Source organism: Manihot esculenta, chromosome 8 (assembly GCF_001659605.2).
Source record: "Manihot esculenta cultivar AM560-2 chromosome 8, M.esculenta_v8, whole genome shotgun sequence".
In the NCBI taxonomy this organism is placed as follows: Eukaryota; Viridiplantae; Streptophyta; class Magnoliopsida; order Malpighiales; family Euphorbiaceae; genus Manihot; species Manihot esculenta.
The window spans coordinates 10,070,400-10,084,036 of NC_035168.2; the positions used below are offsets into that span (position 1 = coordinate 10,070,400).

Consider the following 13,637-nt stretch of genomic DNA (forward strand, 5'->3'; position numbering starts at 1 on the left):
CATATATTTTAATTAATAATTTATATAAAACATATTTTTATTAATAATTTTTATTTATAATATTTCTAAAAAACATTAAAATTTTAATTAGTAAAAACTATATATTTTTATATTAAATAAATTAATTATTTATATAAATAAATTTTTATAAATAAAATTTAAATTTAATTTAAATTTTATAATATTCAATTATAATTATCTAAATTCATTTTATTAAAATTTTATCATATTATATTCTTAAAAATACCCCAGCCATTATCATCAGTTTACCCTTAAAATATTGTTCCGTAATAATGAAATTAAATTATAAAAATATTTTAATATAATTTGAAAAAATATATGCAAAATTTAATTAGTTTATAATTATTATGTCTGATAAAAAAAAATTGGTTTCCCGTGGTGGTGGCTTTTATCTCTTCGGAATTCGCTAGTATAGATGAAAATCGAAATTTAACTGAACAATTTTTTCTGCTTTACTTTCCGGACTGTTTCATGGTTCGGATTTCCCATTTTCTTTGATCCACTGCCACTTCGGTTGATTCATTTATTTCTCTTAAAACCCTAAAGCTTCTCTAGCCAACGGATAGCTTATCTCTCTCTCTGCCTCCCTCTCCCTCCCAAAAATGGACCAAGATGCCAGACATGGTGGGGGTGGAACTGCTTATTCTCTACTCCGCCACCAAACACTAAGCACCGCTCTTTCACTCCCCCACCACACGATCTTCCTTGGGGACTGTGCCGATCCCCGATCCGACGGTCTTGACAATGAAACCAGCTCCAGCTTTGACAGCCACAATAATAGCAACAACAACTACTACTTCTCGAAGCCCATAATGGTGCTTGACCTCATATGGAACCTGGCCTTTGTAGCGGTGTCAGTGGCGGTGCTATTTTCTGCCTCCAAAGAGAAGCCATCTACCCCTTTGAGGATTTGGGTGTCCGGCTACTCTTTGCAGTGTCTTTTGCACGTGGCTTTCGTGTATTTTCAGCATCAAAATAGGAGGAGAATTGATCGTGATGATGGTGATGGTGGTCGTGTGCGCATTGAGGTACCACCATCCTCGCAGACTCACAGCAGGTGTCATTTTAAACATGTAACTTGTGAGCTTAGTCATGTTTTTGTTTTTTGCTTTATTTTTTTTTTCTTTTTCTCCCTTACAAGTTACAGCTGTAGTTTGCAATGGTTAATTATTAACATTTCTGTGCAGTCTTTTTATCTGGCTATTTGAAATCTATGTGTAGCGATGTGGAATCGAGAGGACATAGTTGTTCCACTGTTTTTGCTTTTTCTGATAGATATACTTTAGTTTTAGCATACTTCCATTTTCATATGATGCTAGAAGGACAATTCGAAGAGATTTTCCTTTTTTTTTTTTCCCTTCACTTTTTTCCGGTATTTGTTTTTTAAGCACACCAACCTTTCACATATAATTTCCAATAATTAATATTGCTGAGCTTGAAAAGTTCTGCAGAATATCATGTTTAGATTACTTATTAGTTGATATCTTGACCTGAAAAGGGTAACCTTTCTTGATAAAGTCAGTTGATTAGGATAAAAATAGAAACCGTCCTAATGGAATGGGTAAGAAAGCAACCTTGTCACAAATTGCCACTAAATCATTTCCTGCGTTCAAACAGAATATCAAATCAAGTTTATGAGCATTTGGTTAATTGTTGTACCATTTCACCAGTTGCTTAAGATGATACTGCACTAGTTTTCCTTCCTAAATTATTGGGATTTTGAAGTTCTAAAGTGGACTTGTATTGAGGTTATTGAACTAGGGAAGTACTCAAGGTTTGAACCTGAGGTAGAAAGTCTAGCTATATTGGGTTTGACAGTTGAATCTTGTTTTGGACCTTTGGTCACTAAAAATTCAATTGCTGGGGAGACTTGTTACATATAGGGGAACAGGGTTTAGGAAGAAGTACTTATAGGCGTAAAAATAGTAATTATGGATAATTGATAGATCAAATCCATAACAAACCAATTATATTTATCTACTACTTTCTTATCAGATTTCTATTATCTTATCACCGTAGTTTCTTATCTAATGATTGCTTGTATTAGGCTTCTACTTTAATTAGAAGTACTATGATCGCATGAAATTCCACTATATAGGGGGTTTCTCTTTATTCAATAAAAGAAGCAAATTAATTATAAGCACATTAAGATTTAAGACTCTTATTAACGAGTTTGGGGTATTAAGAGCTTCTTTTGATGAGCTTCTTCTTTATCAATCGTCCCATGATGCGATCGGTTACTCGCGACCATAACAGGAAGATCCGTTAAAGAATCAATATTGAAATGTTATCTTCTTTCTCTCAATTCTTTCTCTCTTTGTCTGCTTCTTCCTCAATTCTTTCCTATTTCTCTATTTCTCTAGAGTTTCTACTCTATCTAGAAATTGGAGAATTCTGTATCATAACAAGACTCTTATTGATACTTGCTTACTTGGTGGGCGTGAACTCAACTTAATGACCACATTGGTTTATTTGTATGATTTTACTGCATATTGGTGGAGGACTAGTTGAAAGTAAAGGAAGAAAAATGATACATGCCAATATTTAAAGGTCATTGCCTTTGAACAGACTAGTGTTGTTTTATGAAATGTTTACATATACGTGTGGCTGTTAATCAAATATTATACCTATTAATGCAAATAAATAAGTTTATTGAACTAATTTATAATTTTTAAATTCAAACTTTCAACAGTAATTAGGTCATATTATCTTAATCCATTTTTATTCTATATAAAAAATTCAAATTTTGAATAATATTGTTTAACTTTTTTTATTTTTAGCATTTATAAGTAGTACATGTCGAAAAATTGTTTCTGTAAATATTTAAGTAACTATCTAGTTGATATTTATTGAATATTAACTACATATATAAAGAATAAAAATAAATGAACATCTTTTTCTTTTCCCTTTTGTAGAATTTGTCGTATTACTATAAATAAAAGGATATGGCTCAATAACATGGCATATCAAGTGGTTGGCAACATAGATATTCATTGTTATACGTAAAAGTTCAAACCCATATTGACATTTTCTAATTTATAATGTATGGACCAGGTCAATGTATTAGCCATTGGGCGCACAGGTTAAAGAAAAAGCCTGCTGTTACGTATTATAGGAGAAAGAAGAGAAATGTAAAGTTGGAAAATATGTAATTAGACTTGAGGATAAATTGGGTATAGGTTCATAAAGTATTTAGATAGCTGGAAAGTTGTCATGCAGCTGGGTTTTCTGTTAGAAAAATAGTATATATGTGTTCAGCTTATTGTAGAGAGGCTATCCAAACACATTAATACAGAATGCTATTCTCATTGCCTCTCTAATTTCTTTCTCACCTATTTCTTCTCCTTCTCTACTCATAATTCTTCTTCTTTCTCTCCCTTAAATCCTTCTTCAGTGCTGTTTGGCAAATTGCTATAGCACAGTTGGTATCAGAGTTGTGTTTCGAAGTGGGTAGTGTGTCAATAGAGTCGCAATATGACTAGATCTGCAATGGTGAGTGCTGTGCTGATTCTGTTAGATTGGATGGGTTGGAGGAATAAATTAGAATTATGCAAGAAGAGTCTAGGAGAATATGGAATTGCTAAGGGAGGAAATCAAGCAGAATGTTGTGGAGACTAAAAATTCCATTATGGAGAAATTTTGATCTATTCTTTCTAGAATTATAAACGATAGGGGAAAAGGGGCAGTCAATGAAGAGAGTATGGCTAATGGGACTATTGTGAATGCCGGAGGAAGGGGAACTCTATCCATACCTAGAGAAATTGTGAACCAACAGCAAGGATCTGGTTCTGGGAGTGGAAATTCCACTGGAGCAGTGTTTGGGTCTTTACTTGATTCTAAAGGTATGCAAAAATATCTTCCCAAAATTGAATTAATAACTTTTTATGGTAAGGAACCTAAAGTGTGGGTGAGAAAATGTATTAAGTGTTTTGAACTATACAAGGTCCCAAATGCAGAGAAGGTAGGGATTGCTAGCTTATTTTTGGTTGACCGAGCTAATGCTTGGTATCACAATTGGATTAAGAGTAGAGGTCCTCATTCTTAGGAGGATTTTGAGAGGGAGTAGTATGTGAGGTTTAGGGATCAAGGATTAAAAGATATAGTAGAGGAATATATGAAGATAAGACAAGACGGAAGTGTAGAATGAGAATTAAAATGGAGAGGATGATGCCTCATTTAGGAGAAAGAGTGTTTTCTTTGTGGATTTATTGAATGATTGAAGGATGAAATTCGGCCAATGATTAGAATGCTAAAACCCACAGACCTTGCCCATGCTTTGGAGATTGCTAGATTTCAAGAACAACTCTTAAGTTGTGCTAAGAAAATCAATTATTTCCCTAAAACCTCTCAGCCTTATTCCAAGCCAAACACCTTCATTCAAAACCCATATTCTTGCAAATTCAGCTAAACAAACCAGACCTCTACTTATCCACCAAAACCACCTGATTTGGAAGCAACAATTAATTCCAAAACAACCCCTGTTTCCATCAAAACCCAGCCAAACAGTACCCAAAATATCAGTAGATCAAACACCAAACAAAACTACCTTCAACCCAAATCCAAGAGAAGGCAAGTGTTTAATTCTGTTTTATTTGACTTTCACAATGCCAAGATGACTATTATGCAGCAAGAAATGCGTGTTTTTACAGAGTATAAGGGTTTTAGCTTCTAATTCCAAGTTGCTACCTTGCAACAGCTCCAAGTATCTCATGCATAAAAGGGGAATGGATTTTCAATCTCCAGCTCCTTTCACATTTTTGCCTACTGCTGAGACATCAGTGATTGCTATTTCTGAGTTCTTTCGCCTACTGCTGAGACATCAGTGATTGCTATTTCTGAGTTCTTTCAGAAGAGGCAACATATATTGCAATCACTTAAAGAAAATTTGTACTCTACTTAGAGAGTGAAGCAACAAGCAGACAAGAAGAGGACTGCCAGTGCATTTGAAGTTGGAGATTGAGTGTTCCTTAAACTCCAACCATACAGACAGATCTCCTTGACTATGAAAAGTCCTTGAAACTCTCAACCAAGTTCTATGAGTCATTTAAATTGTTTCAAAGACTGGTTAGGTTGCTTATATATTATCGTTGCCCCCAAATTCCACTATTCATCCTATATTTCTTGTCTGGTTGTTGAAGAAAAAGATTGGGATGATATTACACCTGGGCAAGACCTGCACACCATGTCCCTGATTTTAAACCTTCTTGGGGACAAGAAGGTTCTCATGAAGGGGGTATTGTTGGGTATTATAGGAGAAAGAAGAGAAATGTAAAGGAAGGAAATATGTAATTAGACTTGAGGGTAAATTGGGCATAGGTTCATAAAGTAGTTAGACTGCTGGAAGGTTGTTATCCAACTAGGTTTTCTGTTAGAAAAACAGTATATATGTGTGTAGCATATTTTAGAGAGGCTATCCAAACACATTAATACAGAATGCTATTCTCTTTGCCTCTCAAATTTCTTTTTCTCACCCATTTCTTCTCATTCTCTACTCATAATTCTTCTTCTTCTTTCTCTGCCTTAATCCCTTCTTGAGTACTGTTTGGCAAATTGCTACTGTACACTTGCCAGGTCCATTGGGTTTTCATTTGTCAATTGCTTGTTTGGTCCAATTAAAGGCTTATCCTGATTTATCACCTGGGTCACCAGGTCAACCCATTGGGCTGGGCCAGGTTTCATAAGTATGGTTAAAACCATTAAACCTTCTGCAGTTCTGGTAAAAGGAAAAAGAACAAGGAAGCATATTTTTCAATGCTGGGTCTACCATGGTTGAAAGCAATTTTAAAAGCTTTATTCTGTAATTGTTTTTGTTTGTGAAAGTGGATGCCTGCAAATTTTAGCAATAACATGAGCATTATTATTAATTTGAGAAGAGGAATTTAGATTAATATAAGAAACTGGAGACGAAGAGATTTTCCTTGTACAACAAAACGGATCTTATTTCTTATGTACATATTTTTGCAAATTACCAAATTCAATATGTTAAGAATTGTCCAAATATGGGACCTATCGTTTATAGAGTTTCTCTTGCTGCAGAGATATCATGATTTTTCATTTCTTTTGTTGTCTCCAATGAAATTTAGTTATCTTATGATTTTTTTCTTGTTTTTCAGCCTTGGAGATTTGCCAAGATAAAAAATCTTACTATTATGGTGTTAGAAGCTCTGAAAATGTTTAGCTTTATATTTTTTCATTTCTTTTTTTGGTTTTTTCTCCTTCAGCGTTATGAAAAGGTTGGACGCCATCAGTACAATGATATCTTCTATCTGGTGGGTGATTGGTTTTTATTGGATCCTCGTAGGTGGCCAAACACTTTTGCAAGATTCTCCTCGTCTGTATTGGTAAGGTCAAATATCTAAATATTTTATTTTGCTTTTAATTCTAAGAATCTGCCCTCATAATTCTTTTGCTTTGGTTAAGCTTTTTAATTTTGAACTGCCGCAATTGTGTTTGATAATTTGAATTTGCACAACAAATATACATTTCAAAAAGAGAAATCAAAGAACTTCAGCTTTTCTATTTGTTTGGAAGGTACCAGTGTTTTGAGTTCTTGTTTCTGATAGAAGGTTGCTATCAATATCCTAAGTGTCCATGTAGAGATCTAAACTGTTTCTTCTACAAATTTAGTCCGCATTCGTTATGACTGATGTTTCCTTCCGACCACCACCACCCCACCCCACCTCTTCTTCCCTTTTTAAATTTTCTAGTGAAATACCAAATGCATTCGTTTAGTGTGGATGTAGAGGATTAAGATGGTGTTGTGCGATGATAGAGGTTTATGGAAGAATTTCTGCTTATGGTGGTGGTTATGTAAAATGACAATTCTTTTATGCAAGTGGAAATAGGTGAGAGAAATAAAAAGGAAGTGACAAGAATAAATGAAAGATGAGTTATGAAAAACGGTAAAACATTCATAAATTACCATTTAGTGCCATTTAGCATTGAGGTTGAAACTATGGTTTTAAATCACAGCTGCAACTTTAGCCACCGTGTTTACGGATAATGGAAGTAGGCCTATAACAACCATTGTTTAATGGTAACGGCTTATTTATAGTCACTACACTTTTTTTTTAAAATTTGCATTGTTCATTAAATGAATAAATATTTAAAAACATAATGAAAAATAAGGTAGAAAACTAAATACCAAGTCTAAGCATAAATATATCAAACAAACGACATTAATTTATGAAACTTAGTTTAAGAGTTAATTTTATGATTATTTATTTTTCTTAAACTTTATCTTGCCAAAGCTTAAACATATTTCAAATCTATTGCTTTCTTTGATTTATTTTCTAATTAGTTATTTTTTCCCTAAAGATGATTCCAAAAATAGTTAAAGGTTAGAAAAAATAAACAATAACTATACCTTGGCAAAATAAAATCTTATACTATAAATTTCATAAACTACCTAACATAGATCTTAATTTTTTTCGTCGATTGAGCAAAAAAACCACCAACAAATACAAATAACTCACTTTAGAAACATCCAACATAGAAATGTTGATTGCTCTTCTTCATTTCAAAATTAAAATGTCTATGTGATGACGATAGGGTTAGAAACAAAGATGAATTGAAAATAGAAAGAACAATGGAGTGAATCAGATAAGTATTGATAACTTGTATTGATCGATAATGAAAATAATATAACTTTTTGTAATGTAGGATCTCATAAATTTATAATTCCCAACTGGAAATATAAACGATAGAAGAACAAAGCAAAGAAATTAAAATGACTCCTAAGAGCCCCTAAGAAAAGCTTCCCGTGCAGAGAAGAACCCTGCCCTCGAACCAGAGAAATAAATGAGATATTTTTCGGGTCCCTTTTCCATTCTCCTCTTCCTCTATTTATACAAATTTTTGCTCTCTTTACCAGCTGTCCTGTCACGTGTTTCCACCTCTAATTCTCTCCGACTTAAGAATATTCCAGCTCACTCATTCTGGAAGTTTCTCCATACTCCGAAGCTTACCCATCCTTATCCCTATCAATACCACCCCCTTAAAGATGGCCTTGTCCTCAAAGCTTTATAGTAAATACAAAAGAATTAATTCAAGCTAGAAATTCTCTAGCAACTCTATTAATATGTAAGAGGCATAAGAGGTTTGAGAGAGCAAATCCTTAAGCTCTATTTTCACCCTATCCACCCTTGCCCCGGCATTATGAAATTGCACAGAATAATCATTAATCTTCCCTATCAATAAGATGATGCGTAGTTGCTTGTTCAAAAGAGCCATTTCCATACATTAACTCTCCCGGCCTTGGCATCAATTTCTAAATATTTTCTTGATTCTCCAGCTGAAGTGAAAATATAAATTTGCAGCTTCTGTTGTGGAAATGCAACCCCATGCAGAAATTCATCTTTGCAATATAATTTGTGTTTTGAACCAGTGTGAGTGCTTTCTTCCTTTTTGAAGCAAAACCAATGGAATTTTCAGCCAAATAATCAACACTTCTTCCAGAATTTACCCAAATATTTCTAAAAATTAAATCCATACGCTTTGAGTATAAAATAGAAACTCGTCTACTCCACACCCCCGCATTTCTTTCAAAAGCAGTACTAAATTCATGCAAGAAAAAATAAGTAAGTATGGACTGCTTTACATTCAAAACCTAGAAAATGGCCATAAGCTGTGAGTTGATATAAAATATAGCATATTGTTATGCATCTTGAATCTGAAGCAGAAAATTTGGATTCGAGTTTGCAGTAGGGAATTACGATTCTCCTCACTTTCCAGCCTTACTATAAATGGATTGATTGTGATAGATCCCCTTTCTTGTAGTTTCCTTGATTGAAAAATCCCAAAATCCGACATTAATTGCAGCTCCATTGGGTTGAAATTAGGAGGAAATTTGTTGGAAATATGAATAGGTTTGGAGAAATCGGGATGGGAGAAAAATTTATGCATCGTTGGAGAAGATAATGGTTGTGTCTCCATATTTATCGACTTTGCTAGGTTTAAATCTGGTGGCTTGGGATGTGGGCTTCCAAAATTATTTGGGGGTGATACATTTCTTTGGAGGCCTGACCTGGTGGTGCAGTAACTTTAGAGGACCAAAAATTAGGCCCGCCGAAAGAGTTAGATTTCCTTCTCCTAGTGGTGCTCTCAATCCAAGCCCATCCCCCAATCCCATCTTCTTCTCCAATGTACACCCAGAAAATATCAAATAATTAGGTTGGTATTTTGCATGAATCTGGAACCTTATATCCAAAATTCGTGGTCTCCTTCCTCCCATGAGAATCAAGGGCTTCGGGAGAATCGATCCTCACCTCGACTTCTCCTTGCAACACATTTAATGGATAATCCTCACAAATAGGATCTGAAGGATCTGATACGGGCGCCGACTGGAAAACCTCTTCATCGGTATATCCTCTAACAGTTCTCAACTGCTGGGCACTCCCCAAATGTGCAATGGGGTACCCTGTTTCCTTATGAACAATCACAAAGTCACCACTGATTTGATGTTGATGAAGATATTGAAGATTTTCACCATTTCCATTTGCTGCCTCCTTCCATGATAACTGACTAAGTAAATGCTCAATCCTATTAAATTTTTCTTCAAGCTCGTATTTAGGTTTTCTTGGAAGGTTGTCATGTTTCTCTCTATCTTCTCCAATCTCTTCTCTACCTTCTCTATTCTATTTTCCATTGTGGACTAACTCCTGAAGATCCGGCAGGTCGAACCAATTGATAGAGATAGGAACAAAGATGAATTGAAAATAGAAAGAACAATGGAGAGAATTTGATAAGTATTGATAATTTGTATTGATTGATAATAGAAACAATACAACTCTTAGTAATGCAACACCTCACAGATTTATAATCCCCAACCAGAACTATAAACAATAGAAGAACCAAGCAAAGAAATTAAAATGACTCGTAAGAGCCTTAGGAAAATCTTTCCGTGCAGAGAAGAACCCTACCCCTCTAACTAGGGAAATAATTGAGATATTTTCTAGATCCCCTTTCCATTTTCCTCCTCCTATATTTATACAAATTTCTGCTTGCTTTGCCGGCTGTCCTGTCACATGTTTCCACCTCCAATTCTCTCCAACAAAAGAATATTCCAGCTCACTCAATTCTGGAAGTTTCTCCATACTCCAAAGCTTACCCATTCCTATTCCCTATCCCCATCAGATGATTCAAGTTCTTGAACTATAAAATTTGTAATGAAACAAAGGCTTTCACTTGATTGTATAGAAAATGGAAAAATGCCTAGAGAGTGTAGATAAACTGAATAATAAAAATAATAATATTAACATTTGAACAATAATAATATTAATATTAAAAATATATTATATATAATTCTCAATAAGAATATTATATTATCTTATGTACGGTTATTAATTATATAATTTTTAATTAAAATATACATGTATAATTAATATCTAAAAGTATATTATATAACTTATATGTGATTTGCTTATATAATTAAGAACTATGAAGTAATTTAATGCATTTATGACTGAAATTATTTTAAAAGTATTAAAATAAATGATAATATTAAATTATACATATTCATACTTAAAAATAACTGGGTTATATATCTATATGCAATTTTAAATGCATAGAAGTATGTATAAAATTTTTCTAAAATTATAAATACATCCAAAACTAAATGTATAAAATTGGTTACTCGGTTCAATTCTAGTTTGGTATGATTCTGGTTCAGTTCTTGGTAAAGAAGCGGGACTGAATTTGAACCAAAACACTAAATTTAAGTTTGGTTTGGTACAATCGAGTTCTTACAGTATCGGTACTTTTTCAGTTCTGGTACTTTTTTTTTTTCCGGTTCAGTTTGGAACTCTCAAGAACCATGCACAGCCCTAATAATAGTAAGGTGGGCTAATTGTGTTCTGTTCATGTCCTGGAGAGAATGAATCAACTTCTGAAGGTGATGCACTAAGGGAATGGTAGGTTTTGCTACCTACTTTGCAGCTATGTTTAAGCAAATGCTTAGAGACACTCAAGATACTTCCAACTGTTGATGTGGCATTATATGCGCTTCTCTCACCTAAATATGTTGATAATCATATTAATTTTCTGAATAATGTCATTTCTGATTATCAAGAAAGCTAGTGATGCAAATCCAGCATAATATCATGCTGGAATTACTACTTTAAAATTGCATAGGTTCTTCATGAACTGTAAACCCCAACTACAATGCTTTTTTTATTTTGCTGGAATGTTGCATCAGTTCAAACATATGGATGGAAGCATAAATGATGAAACCATGTGTTTGAATTGCAGGTTAACGGTGCTTTTTCTGGCCTTTGACGTGTTCTTTATAATATTTTGCATTGGGACGGCGTGTATCATTTTCTTTGCTATTTTTTGCTGCATTCCAATTTTAGCAATAGCTTATGCTGTTGTAATTAGGAGAGGAGCATCTGAAGAAGATATAAGGAGTCTTCCCAAATATAGATACTGCCAAGAAAATCAATTAAGGGCATTGGACAATGATAGGAAAGGAGAATTGCTTGAAGAGAGGGCAGGGTCCAGCAAGACAAGTGCTGCTAATGAACTTGCTCTTCTTCCAGAGGATTCTGTGAGTATCTATGCTTTGTTTTTTCTGCTTGCATTTGTGATTTTTGTGCATGTTTCTTATGTAGACGTGCATGGCATTTGTTGATGAATACTATTATTGGAATTATGATATAGCTGTCTTCTTTGATTTTAAAATATCAATTCTATATCCATAAATTTGTTTAAATTAAGATAATGAATTATTAGCTGCTGGAAAGGATTAAATATTGTAAAAAATGGATTGTCATATTGTTTAAGTAATGCACAAGAGGTTTTAAGTGCATAATGTAATGGAACTGAAGTTTCTTTCATCTAATAACTAATAAAGTTGGAGATGGTTCTTGTTTTGCCCCAATTTGACTTCCCAATACCAGGACTTTATTTTTCTTAAATAATTATTTCTTTTTGTCTTGAAACATGGTATGCTTTTGATGTGGGTGCACTAAACATTTCAAGCAGCAAATTAAATGATGAGGAGAGAAAAAATGGCAGAAGCTCCTTTTTAAGCAGACTTGTGTAGAGTAAAATGGGATTACTTGGTAATGGTGTCAGCCATCATGTGCATTGTTATCCTCAGATAAACTTAAGTAGTTTGTCTCCATTTTTGGACCAATTTGTAGCTTATGTTTTCCTTCTTTTCATTTTTTGTTTGTGTGCCAGAACTAGTGTGGCAATCATAATTGTAAAATTTTGGAAAAATGTATTGGATCCAGGGAATTATCTGTAGATACCCAGCATCTTTTGTTTTGAATGTCTTCATTATGTAGTTTCAAATATCTTGGCTGCTTGCTGATTTGTGCTTAAAGTCTAGGGAAAACTCTTGTTATTAAGGGCATTTAGTTAAGTACTTCTTGTTATGCTTTAAAAAATTTAATACATTTTTTAAAAAATAAATTTGAATGTAAGCAAATGAAACTTACTCTCCCCTTGGTGTTTTTCATCTGTTAAATGATGCAAAGGAGGTCCATATGAAAATATTATTAAACGTTGTTGCCTTGTAGGAGTGTTGTATCTGCCTGTCAAGATATGTAGATGGCGTAGAGCTTTATACCCTTCCTTGTAACCACCACTTCCATTGTGTGTGCATTAGCAAATGGCTCCAAATTAATGCCACCTGCCCCCTCTGCAAATTCAACATTCGCAGGGGATGATACTTTGTTGTGATAATAATCCATCTCCCAAGTACATAGTTGATTTGCAGAAGCTACTTCAGGGATTTGCACCGAGAAACTAGTTGGTTATCTGCTGACATTGACAGGAAGATGGGAACTTGGGAGGACCTTTTATCGTGCTTCTATACCCATTCCCAACCCAGCCCCTCCCTCCAAAATCCAGAAAACGGGGATAGAGATCATTGTGAATAGAAGCTTTAGTTTCATTTTTTAGTCTAACTTGTGATGAGCGTAGAATTTGTAAATTCAGTTTACTGGTTGAAGAAAATTGATTTGCAACACCAGAAAAAAGGTGACCAGTAAAATTCCATGTGAATTTTTATGTAAACTTCAACTGAAAAGGAATCGTCTTATGCTTATCTGGTGATGGTATTTTCTGGGGGGTTCAGGGATGTATCCAGTTCTGTTTATGATAGTACACAAACAAATACTGTCATACCTGACTAAAACTTGTAAATTATCTCATCCCTTAAATTTTTTTAAAGTTTTATTTACTTTTAATTTTTCTAATTTATTATTAGTTGGAAATATAAGTTATCTACATTAGTTCTATCAAAAAAGTTCTCGCTAAAATATGAACTGACCTTGTGGACGTTGATTAACCGGCTGGCTCTTTCACAGCAGCTGCTTCCCTTCAACTATGGATTTTTCTGCAAATTGGTAATAGATTTAATAGATCGAGATTTTATATGGTACTAATGAAGCTTTATACAAGATAATGAAAAGAAAATTTTCTTTTCCGGCTAAAAACTTATTCCCAGCAGATCAAATTGCTATTTTGCTTCGAAAATGTTAAACAAGGATAAGCTGAAAGAGGTCTGACGAGGTTCATGCTGCAGAATTGCAATTGATTTTTGAAAATAATGAATCTGCAGCCGATGCTCTGATTGATATTTAATTATTTAGTTTTGATTTTAATTT

General features: G+C 33.8%; 1 protein-coding gene across 4 annotated transcripts; it reads left to right on the forward strand.

Annotated features, from left to right (window-relative positions):
* Positions 1 to 421: 421 nt before the first annotated feature.
* Positions 422 to 13,208, forward strand: LOC110621206 (E3 ubiquitin-protein ligase At4g11680). 4 transcript variants are annotated; one of them, XM_021765375.2, is made up of 4 exons: positions 422 to 1,078; positions 6,243 to 6,362; positions 11,398 to 11,566; positions 12,546 to 13,208. In XM_021765375.2, exons 1-4 carry the CDS (start codon positions 624 to 626, stop codon positions 12,693 to 12,695), a joined length of 894 nt encoding a protein of 297 aa, XP_021621067.1. In that variant the 5' UTR covers positions 422 to 623; the 3' UTR covers positions 12,696 to 13,208. The 4 variants fall into 4 exon arrangements, with proteins under 4 accessions (XP_021621067.1, XP_021621068.1, XP_021621069.1 ...); XM_021765376.2 differs by lacking the exon at positions 12,546 to 13,208 and adding an exon at positions 12,001 to 12,425 and having other exon boundaries at positions 11,269 to 11,566; XM_021765377.2 differs by lacking the exon at positions 12,546 to 13,208 and adding an exon at positions 12,004 to 12,425 and having other exon boundaries at positions 423 to 1,078; positions 11,269 to 11,566.
* The last annotated feature ends 429 nt before the right edge of the window (positions 13,209 to 13,637 follow it).